The sequence below is a fragment of the Rhinopithecus bieti genome, unplaced genomic scaffold (assembly GCF_001698545.2).
Source record: "Rhinopithecus bieti isolate Rb0 unplaced genomic scaffold, ASM169854v2 scaffold_3734, whole genome shotgun sequence".
NCBI lineage: Eukaryota > Metazoa > Chordata > Mammalia > Primates > Cercopithecidae > Rhinopithecus > Rhinopithecus bieti.
Window position 1 is genome coordinate 4495185 of NW_016804423.1, and position 11561 is coordinate 4506745.

General features: G+C 47.4%; 1 protein-coding gene across 1 annotated transcript in view; it reads left to right on the forward strand.

The window, feature by feature from the left end:
• Window positions 1–7109: 7109 nt before the first annotated feature.
• LOC108527073 (uncharacterized) overlaps window positions 7110–11561 on the forward strand; it is a 63646-nt gene continuing 59194 nt past the window's right edge. Inside the window, exon 1 of the mRNA XM_017868243.1 lies at window positions 7110–7238. Within this exon, the coding sequence (XP_017723732.1) occupies window positions 7203–7238 (36 nt within the window). The 5' untranslated portion in view covers window positions 7110–7202. The remainder of the gene's footprint in view (window positions 7239–11561) is intronic.

The following is an 11561-nucleotide window of genomic DNA, read 5'->3' on the forward strand; positions in this document are numbered from 1 at the left end:
CGCCCCTACCGTTTGTATGCGTCTGCGCTGGGGCTTCCCCAACCATTTGTGTGCGTCTGGGCTGGGGCTTCTGGACTCTGCAAGCAGTCAAGCTTCACCCACCGTTCCTGCCGGTGTGGGGTCTGTGGTGGCTTTGATTGGTTTGCTTGCTTGTGTTGTCCTCATTTTGGCAAGACGTGGGGATGAGAAATACACCGGTGTGTCAGCCTCTTAATATGCACGAGGTGCATTTGTTTTCTTTTGTAAAGTGCCTAATTCTGCCTGTAGATCCACTTGATAAGCAGCATGTTGATTAAAACTTATATTTTCTCTGGTACAGGGAGCATTATTAGAAATTGCAGGTCTTACTTAGTTCATTAGTTTCCACAGATAACTGAGTAGTTTTCTTTTCTTTTTTCTCCTTTTTCTTTTTTCTTTTTGAGACAGAGTCTCGCTCTGTCACCCAGGCTACAGTGCAGTGATACAATCTCGGCTCACTGCAACCTCTTTCTCCCAGGTTTAAGCAATTCTCCTGTCTCAGCCTCCCAAGTAGCTGGGATTACAGGTGTGCGCCACCATACCCAGCTAATTTTTTGTGTGTATTTTTAGTAGAGATGGGGTTTTACCATGTTGGCTGGGCTGGTCTCAAACTCCTGACCTCAGGTGATCCACCGCTTTGGACTCCCAAAGTGTTGGGATTACAGGCGTGAGCCACCACATCTGGCCAGTTTTCCTTTCTTTTTTGGATCCTTTTTTGTGAAAACTACATGGTTGTGGCATCCCTCTATCTTTCCCTGTGTGCCTCACCTTTCCTTGAACTGGTTTTTCTCTTCGCCTTTCCTTTTGTATTTGCTGTGCGTCTGTCTTGGGCTGGCGTCACCGCCAGGGATGCGGCTTTCTGCAGCCCCCGTCCTGCTCTCTGTGGCTCCTTTTGCAGTGCTACTGAGCATATCTAGCTCCCTAATTTCTTCCTTCAGCACAGGAATGTCCAATCTTCTGGCTTCTCTCAGCCACATTGGAAGAAGAATTGCTTAGGGCCACACATAAAATACGCTAACACTAACAATAGCTGATTAGCTTTAAAAAAATCACAAAATAATCGCATAATGTTTTAAGAAAGTCTACGCATCTGTGTTGGGCCACAAAGCCGTCCTGGGCTGCTTGTGGCCAGTGGGCCATGGGTTGGACAAGCTTGCTTTAGCATTTTAGCTTGCTTTTCTCCTCATTTTCTCTGCATATCATCTCACATTGTATTTCTTGTCTTAAAAATTCATCATTTTCCTAGTTCCCTTGAGTATAAAGCTGTTTTATGAAATTTGTTTTGTGGAGTGAATGGTATTTCATGGTACATACTTCATCTCTTTTGCATGCTATAATCTTTGGTTTTTTGTGCAGTAAAATTTTTGCATATGTTTACAATAATCTTTTTCTCCTTCTCTTACCTTTGAATGGGAGAGGTGATCATTTTATCCAGGATTGCTGTTGGCCCGTGAGGTGGGCGATTCTCCGTGGCCCCATTCCCGTCATGGAGGCTCCATCTCATCCTTTCTGCAGCCCCTCAGCAGGGTTCCAGTCCCTGACGCATGTCCTGTGTCCCAGGAGTGTAGAGGGGGCAGAAGCCTGGTATCTGGGGTGCTTCCCTAGTTGCTCAACCATCAGTGCTGGGGTGAGTTCTCAAAGTTGGGGGCACATCCTTCAGCAAGATACCCTGATATCCGCTGTCAGTCCCGCGTCACTGTGACAATGTCACTTCTCTCACTGTGCACAACTCAGAGACCCTTGATGTGGCCCAGGCACCCCAGATGCTGTGCTTTCCCTGGGGTGGGGATTGACACGCCTTCCTCTGTTCTTCTACATCTGGGACCTTAGCGCCTATGGAGTCAGGGATCAGGGGGTTGCCCGAGATTTCTTCACCACCTGCTTCAGCAAATGGATCGCCTGGAAAGATGGGCAGGTGAGCCCGATTTCTTAATTTTCACTCAGTTTCACCAGTTGCGTTGTTTGACCAACATTTCTCAACACGTGTGATGCGTTCTTGGTGCCGTCACGTTGATTATGTTTTCTTCATGGCTTTTGTTTCTTTGTAAAATGTTTACTCAGTTCTATGAAGAGGAGCAGGAGATTCCACGCCATACGCCACACCCCTGTCCTTCCTGGAAGTGTCTCAGGAGGGTGTGTTCTGGGTGTCTCAGGAGGGTGTGTTCTGACAGAGACACAGATCTCAGGATAAACAGTTTTAGGTACATGGTGAGATTTTTGTAGCTTTAAAATTTGTATGAGAGGTGAGTTATTAACCATAAAGAGAACAATCATGATAAATTTTATATCACTGGAGGAGGGGAAGTTGAGAGTCACAGAACTATTGAGGAGTTACACAGACCACTGGCCTCAAAGACTCTTCTGTTTTCCTTTGGTGTTTGGTCTCATAGAACTGGGAAAAACAGGAATTTTCTAAGAAGACACATCTGACAACTTTGAGAAATTCCTTTAGTAGCAGAGCAGGAGAGAAAATAGAAAGAGGATATGATTTTTTTTTAACTTGAAGTACCAGAGTCAACCCGAGTAAATAAATAAAATAACGTTTGCATTCCACACAGTTAGAGAGTTGAGGCAGAAACGCAGGAAACCGTCTTGATGGCTACATTTTTCACACCAGTGCAGATCTGAGTGCAGGGGAAGAACTAAGCATGATTTTGTCGTCACGAACCCAAGGACAAAATCGAGGCAAGAGCAAAGGTGCGCTCCATCACACGTAAGTAATGAAAAAGCACCAGGTTGTACATAAGATTTACAGTGTAAAGGCTTGCTCTGTTAGTGGGTTATAGTTTCAAGATGGAACCTATTAGTAAAGTGTGAGGCGCGCATTTAACACCGAATTCTGTTTTTTATAGAATGGGGCGGGGGTGACGTAGGCACAGAGAAGCTGGTTGGGCCTGAGGCCATGTGGCTCAGATGGAGAGCGTGTTCAAGGCCCTGCTGCTCTGTCGTCTCCCAGTTCAGCAGAGCGCTGAAAATAAGGGCCTTCTGAGTGCTGAGCTTTTCAAACCCCACACATGAAGCGACAATAAAATCACGACTCTGAGTAAGATTGACATTCTTTTATTTCTTGGTAGTCCTGTTTAGAACCACAGCCCTTTTCTGCAGTGAGTAATGTAAACCGAGTGGCAACGCCCCACGGCTTTCTCCAGCACGCACCCCACTCTGAGGGCCATTTGTCACTTTCCAGGGCCTGTGGGTGGGATGTTTATGGGAGACTTTAGCCCGTGATTCCACCCTGCTGCCACCACCCCAGTCCCGCGATGGAGCCAGGCACAGGGCGGCTGCGCACTCCTCTCCTGGAGCCTGGGGCTGTGTTTGCCTTGGTAGGATTTGTTTTCCCTAGCACGTTGCCTGGAGCCCTGATGTGTTGTAGGAGAAAGACGTTGTTATGACAGTGTTAGCCTCTCAGCAGATTGCCGAGCCTGGAGGATTGCATGTGAGACGTCACGCACACACTTTTTGGAGCTAATAATACCGCACCATATGTAAAGTAAGAAAAATGATTTAAATAGGTAGCATTTGAAGGAATAAAACAATCAGAAGGCTTTTGGGGATAATGAAGATTACTCTGAATTGTTTAAACAAGATGTAAGCTTTTAAACAAACTGCATGCTCACGGCATCCTCCACTTCCCTCTTCAGCTACACCTTATTCATGCCATCAGAATTTATTTTCAGCATTTGTCCTTTGGTAGAAAAAACTAGATCCCTAGGTAACATTGTTGGAGAAACATCCTTTCCGTTTCGTGTGGCAAACATGAAGCTTCTGATGAATCCTATTAACTGGAGGAATAGCATTCTTTCGAGCACAGAACAAGAAAAAGTGTTTAAAACAGAGGAAGGGAACTTCAGGCTGGAGCTTGCTCTCCTTTCCAGTGTCTCCCATTCTGGAGCATCTCACGGCGCTGCGCCTCAGGCCCGTGACTGGAATAATGACAGGAAATCTATCTTCCTCTCCATACTCACTGTGTACAGCACGTACACATCTCACACCTTTTAATAAAGGCTCTTTAAAATGGCAAAGCCCGACATATCGTTTAGAAATCCAAGCCTCACCAGGGCCATGAGGAATAGAACCCCTGAACAGCCAGTGTGCCTCCTGGGCAGCCACCACCCTTTAACAGCAGTGATATCGGAAAGTGCCCTAGGCTTTGCTGGCAAACGCCATCCTTTTATGGAGACAGGGTCTTGCTCTGTCACCCAGGCTGGAGGCCGGTGGCATGATGATGGCTCACTTCAGCTTCTCTTTCCTGGATGCAAGTGATCCTCCCACCTCAGACTCCAAGCAACTGGGACCACCTCTGAGCGGCTGGAACCACCACAGCTGGCTAATTTTTGTGGAGAAGGCATCTTGTTATGCTGCCCAACCTGGTCTTGAACTCATGGGCTCCAGCGAGCCTCCTGCCTCAGCCTCCCAAACAGCTGGGATTACAGGCATGAGCTGCTGCACCCGCCTACACCTTCTTTACACAGTCGGCTGGTGCTTGCAGGTGCTGTGCTGTTTTCTGGGAAGGGTGGCTCCGTCATGAGCCATCCACTTTCTCGCCCTGTGTCATCATGGATGTGGTGGGGTGACTGGCGACTGTAAAGCAAGGTGAGAGGCTGACTGGTGCTGCGCCCAGGGAATTCCCTTTCCACGTCACCTCAGGGGCTCTCTGTGGGGGAGAGGGAAGAGCAGATCTGCCTGTCGTCTCTGAAATGTCAGGTTAAACATTCAAATGTAGGCCGCACGCAGTGGCTCACGCCTGTAATCCCAGCACTTTAGGAAGCCGAGGCAGGTGGATCACCTGAGATCAGGAGTTCAAGACCAGCCTGGCCAACATGGTAAAACCACATATCTACTAAAAATACAAAAATTAGCCAGGTGTGGTGGTGCACACTTGTAATCCCAGCTACTTGGGAGGCTGAGGAAGGAGAAGCACTTGAGCCTGGGAGGCGGAGGTTGCAGTTAGCTGAGATTGCACCATTGCACTCCAGCCTGGGCGACAAGAGCAAGACTCTGTCTCTAAATAAATAAGTACATAAATAAAAATTGACAAGTAAAGATCAGTTCCACGAAGTCCCTTCCGGGACAAACATGCTGTGGCCGCCTCGTGTCCCACGGCGCCTCCTTTCCTGTTGACGTGTTAGCATGTCCACTGGCCTCAAGACACTGTTTCCTAGACCTAAGACCTGCCTGCATCCCTGCCATCAGGGTTGACTTCTCCCATCCTGACCCCTCACGCTTGCCTTACATTTTTCCTCGTGCCCTGCGCCCGGCCAGAACCATTCGGTTCCCATCCTCTCCCTCCGCCCTCCCTCCGCTCTGACTTCCCTCCTTGAAGTCGGAGTTCCTCTCGTGCACGTTTGCACCTTGCAGGCTCCGGCTGGGTCCCTTGCACATGCTGATGCCCTGGGGATGCCAGCTGTAGTGACCTGGTCCCTGTGCCTCAGGGGCCATGGGGACGGAGGCCCGTCTGTCCCTCCCTCTGCCTCTGATCTCCATAGGACCCTGCTGTGCCGCTGTAGGACCTGGCACAGGAAGCTTGGGCAAATGGGGACTAGAACCAGACTTTGCCCCCCAAACAGAAGCCCTGGCTGGACACCCAGCTTACCAAGCCTGGGTTTGCTGTTCTGACCCCAGCACCTGAATCAAATTCCTTTTAAGTTTCAAAGAAGTAAAAACTTGGTCTCTGACAAATGTCTCTAACATGAAACGTGCTCCCAGACTTCCAGGACACAAAACAGAGCCGCGGTCCTCTTTCCCTGTCTGAACAGTGTCTTTGTGAGAGGGCGTCTTTGTTTAGAAGGGGAAGAAAGAATGAATCATGCCACGGAACACTCAGGCAGGTGCCGGCAGTTCTGGAAACATGTGTATTTCCGCGTATCATGTTCCGGCACGCTGCGGGGAATAGCAATGAATAGCGTGGAGCACAATCGTGTGCATTGTTGATGTTTGTTAAAATAAAGATATTCAATTTATAATAAAAGGGATTAAAAGCTTAATTCATGACTATGTTAATATTTGTCTGCAAGTACACAGATAAATGGCAACGCACCTTATCACGTCGAACACCTGCGCGCACAAGTTCCTCTGCTGAGATCGCCATGGGATTGTGTGTTTCACAGAGCTTAAACTTTCATTTCCCAAAATAATGATATCATTCATTTACAGGTATAGATAGGCTCGCCTTGCTCTCACTCTATCCTGAAATGAGTATTGTGACTTCAGCTACAAAAATACGGGATTAATTACGGCAGTGATATGCCACAATCTGCCGGCGGCAACAAAAGCTGGCTGAACGCACCACTGCCACCGGCGTCCACATGCACCCCTCCTAAAACCCCGCGGGACGGGGCGGCACCCAGCTACTTCCTCCTCCCGCAGTGGGTGCAGCTAACACAGCTTCATGGAGAGTTGCTATTCATGGATACTTGGACATCAAATCACGTTTCCAAATGTCCTGGGGAATTTGCTCTTAAAAGAGATTTATAATAAATTCTTTGGATAAAGCATCCTGCTTTTAAAAAAAAAACAACCCACAAATATTTATGAACAACTCTGACTTGACCATTCCTGGGCTAATATCCCTGGAAGGTGCAAAGGTAGGTCAGGCTGTGATTCAGAAAAAAACCAGGTGGGAATAAAATGATCAGAGGTACAAACTTCATACTTTATTCCACAGAACAGATCCTATGTAGATGGCAGGCCATAGATAGCCTTAAGGCTCTTGGCTGCATTCATGTCCTACTGCTGCCATAACAAAGTACTGCATACTGAGTTGTTTAGAACAACAGAAATGTGTCCTCTTACAGTTCTGGAAGCCAGAAGCCTGAGATCAAGGTGCTGGCAGGGTCATGGTCCCTCTGAGGGCACCATGGAGCATCTATCCCTGCATCTCTAAGGCTTCTGGGGTTCCCTGGCTGGGCAGCACCACTGCAGTCCTCACACAGCCACTCCTCAGGGCCTCTCTGTATCCAGCTATATTGGACTGGGACCCACCCTAGGTGGGACCCACCCTAGGTGAGAATGACCGCATCGTACCTTAATTACATCACAATGACCTTTTTCCAAATAAGGGCAATCTGAGGTACTAGGGGTTAAGGCTTCAACATGTGAATTTGCGGGACACCATTCAGCCCAGAGCACTGGTGCTAGTTACATTTGTGTGTCTGGCTGTGCCCTCTGATCCCCTGGTTGATGTCATGTTCCTGAACTTTGTGAGTGCAAGAGAAGAGAAGGTATGTGGACTGTCCCCATCACCACTCTATGGAACAAGCCACACCTCACAGCCAGGAGGAGATGCAGGTCTGTTGTGCAGACGAGGAGTTCTGGACATCTCAGCACATCTGGGAGGGAAGGTGCCTTTGGGTGGTTGGGTCTGTGACGTCTGCTGAATCAGAGTAGAACCTGCTGGCTGACAAAGACTTGACTTCTGCCACACTGCAGGTGGTACTCCAGCTCAAATACAAAAGCCCACAGCCTATGCCTGTGCTTTCCATGCACCATGTTTCATTCTGGGCCTGCTGGAAGGGAGTGAGCCTGAGAGGTGACAGTTTTGACCATGCAGCTCTGTAGGGAGGGAGGTGCCCTCATAGTCTTTCCTTGTACCAGGTGCTGTGTTCTTCGTGGAGTTTAGTCCTCTTATGGAGAACTCCTGATCTCATTGCCTGATAAGGAAACCAAGGCCTAAAGCAGTCTGAGTCGTTTACTCCAAGCATCTTAGCAAAGTGCCAAGTGTGGTCCATCTGTCTGGGGCCCTGAGAGCTGCTCTCAGCCGCAGTGCTATAAACTCTCCCCACCAAAACCACAACAAAAATTTCAGAAGGATGAGTTAACAAAGGCAGAGAGGGGCCGTGATGTGTGGGGTGGGTCTGGTGAAGGTGAAGCAAAAGTCAGTGGCAATTGTACAGGTGCAAAGTGATGAGCTTCGCAGGACAGATGAAGAGGGAGGAACAGTGTTCAACAGAGGACACTAAATTAGGAACAGATGGGCTGTGAAGAATGGTCACTGGCACATCCTACTTTATTTACAGCTATATTAATTTATACCATTTAGTATTTTCTGTAAAGAATCCATTGAATATGCATTTAAGGAAATTTAGAGAAAGCATCGTGCAACTTTGCATGTGGATAAATTCACAAACCTGAAAAAAAGTCATCAGATCTTGTGTTCTGCTACCTATTTTGGTTTCGTGTAGATCAGATAACCTAAGTACTGGAGAATGCAGAACAGAGAAACTTTGAGCCTTGAAGGACAGTCACACGCCTGCCACAGTGAGCGAGCATGGGGACAGACTGACCTGGGAAGACTCTGCCAGGCCTAGGAGCACAGCCTGTGGTAGACACCCAGTACCAGCAGGTGCAGATTGACCAAAGCTGACCTTCAGGATCAGGTCAGCTGAGCAGCACAACTCCAGTGAAGTGAAGCCCAGTGCCTGAGAAATGGGAGCAGCTGGAAACCAGCAGCAAGAGGGCTGCCTGGGCCCTGAGTGAGGTCAGAAGGTCTTGTGCATTCAGCTGGACATGTAAACTTTGGACAGCACTGGACACCCAGGTGCTGACTCTAGCCAATACCCTGCAGAGGCTGGCAGGTACACCTGTCACTGAGTGCAGGGCAGGCACATCACTGTACCTCATGTATGGAGAACGTGACTGTCAGGAGGGGAGCTGATTCTGGGGCAATTGGTGAGACTGAGCCTGAAACAGAGGAGGTAGCAAACACGGCTCAAAACTTCTCCAGAAACATCTCACAGGACACATGGTCTGACAACTCTTCAGGTCTGTGAATTTATTAACATGCCAAGTTGAATAATATTTTTAATCACCTTTAAATGCATATGTAAAGCATTCCTTGTAGAAAATGTTCAATGTACAATTAGGATAGCTGTGAAGAGTTGAGAGCCAATGAATAAGCAGTGGAATAGATGGATGGATAGGCATCCAAATGGATGGATGGACAGATGACAGAGCAGATGAATGGTGATGCAGGGATGATAGACAAAGGAATGGTTGGGTAAGCAATGGAATGAATGATGTGGAATGATTGGAGTGGATGGATGGACAGGTGATGGAGTGGATGAATGGATAGGTGACAGAGCAGAATAATGAGCTACGAAGCAGACAGATAGGTGATGGAGAGACTAATAGGCAGTGGAGTGCACAGATGAATAGTAATAGAGGGATAGATAGCCGATGGAGGGACAGATAGACGGTGGAGGGACAGATAGGTGGTGGAGTGGACGAATAGACAGTGGAGTGGATGGACAGTGGTGGAGTGGATGGACAGGTGGTGGAGTGGACGGGTAGGCAGTGGAGTGGACGGGTAGGCAGTGGAGTGGATGGGTAGGCGGTGGAGTGGACGGATAGGTGGTTTAGTGGACAGACAGTCAGAGTGGATGGATAGGTGGTTTAGTGGACGGACAGGTGGTGGAGTGGATGGGTAGGTGGTGGAAGCAAGTTCCAGGTGCAGTTCCAGGGAGGTGATGTTTGTGTGTGTGTGGCCTTTGAAAGGACAGTGAGGACAGCCCACTGAGAAAATCACATTTGTTCTCTGTGAGAGATTCAGCCTGAAAGGCGAGTGTTCACTCCACATCTCTGACTGCGCTTCCTAGGCCTTCAGTTGACCTCTGTCTGTGTGCTCAGCTCCTTGCCCTGTCTCTCCACTCTAAAGACAGGACCCTCACTGCATGGCATTTTGATAATGGCTGCACATCTGCAGTTCCGAGGCTGTGTGCCCTTGGGCTGGCCCTCTCTTGTTCGTCCTCCCTCCCCCGCGGCTGATGAAGACCCTACCCAGCATCAGCACCTGGCCACTCTGCCCATGCCGCGCGGTTTTATTTTTCTATTTTTGCTTTTTTGCTGAGTTCTCAGTTCTCGATTTTTCTTTGGTTCCCACCCTTTCATCGTCTCCAACTCCACACTTGCCCTGCGGATGGGTAGGGACCGCCTCACAACGGGAAAGAGGACCCACTGTTAAGCAGAAGGGTAAATCAGTGTTCACAAGCGTTGGTTATATCTGTCATTTAAGATTCAGTTTTAAGGACATAGACAATTGCAGCCATGTGGTCAGGTACAGATGTTATTGCAAATCAGTATTTACTCCCATAAATCTTTTAATCTGGATTATTCCTGCACAGCTGTAGTATCCAATATGCTAGCACCTCGTTGCATGTGGCTAAGTTCAAATTAATTAAAATGAAATTAATCAAAATTTTAGTTCCTCATTCTTGTTAGTCACATTGTAAGTGCTCAAAGTGCCATGTGGGGACTGGGAGCCACCATATTGGATAGAGAGGGTATGGACACTTTCCCCATCACAGAAGCTTTTAGTAGACAGTGCCACTCTAGAGAGTGGCGTGTGTGTGCCAGTGATCCAGAAACACTGTTCCAGACCATGGGTTCCCGTTAATTGATTGTGCCATGAAATGAAACTAACTGGCCTTCAGCTATAGTTCCTCTCTTTTTTCTCTATTTTGACTCTAGATAGAAAAACGTCAAATTTTATCTATTTTAGATAGAAAAACTTCAAATTAGATTTTAAAATAGTCTATTTTGACTCTTTAGATACAGAAAGGTCAAAGTGGAACTTTGAACCACGGTAGGAAATTAAACAGGAACAAAACTACAACTGACAAACTGTAGAATGTGTGAAGACAGCAAAAAGAGCTAAATAGAGATAGCAAAAATAGAGTTTCAACTTGTTGGTTCTATTACCTCATTGCAGCAAGTTATATATTGTAATCAAAACTAAGTTTTAAGTATAACCAAAACCAAAAATAATCTTAATTACTTTTAGAGTAAAATATAGAGCAAAAACTTGTAATGCTACAGTGGCTATAAGCTCAGGAGCTGAAATAATGTGGGCTACCATTTTAGCCCTATGACTTTTAAGCTGTGTGAACTCAAGGAGCCGACTCAGCATCTCTGATCCTCAGTGTTTTCAATAAGGAGCCGATGAGTCGTCCATCAGATCGGGCTCCTGTGCGGATTAGATGGTTAACAGTGGGGATGGCTGAGCCCAGGACCAGTGCGCCCTAAGGCAGAAGCAAGGATTTGCTGTCAGAGTTGTTGGTTGCTGTGTGCTGGGAACTGGTGTCTGACACAAGGACACATTTTTAAACATCTGTGTTCAAGGTCAGATCATGGGTTCACGGTCAGATCATGGGGGCTACTCAGGCAGGCTCAGAATTGAGTGTGCCTCAAAGCAACTTACTTTATTTTTATTTTTTATTATACTTTAAGTTCTAGGGTACGGGTGCACAAGGTGCAGATTTGTTACATATGTACACATGTGCTATGTTGGTGTGCTGCACCCATTAACTGGTCATTTACATTAGGTATTTCTCCTAGTGCTATTCCTCCCCCACAACATGCCCCGGTGTGTGATGTTCCCGGCTCCATGTCCAAGTGTTCTCATTTTTCAACTCCCACCTGTGAGTGAGAATATGCAGTGTTTGGTTTTTGTTGTCCTTGTGAGAGTTTGCTCAGAATGATGGTTTCCAGCTGCATCTGTGTCCCTGCAAAGGACATGAACTCATCCTTTTTCATGGCTGCATAGTATT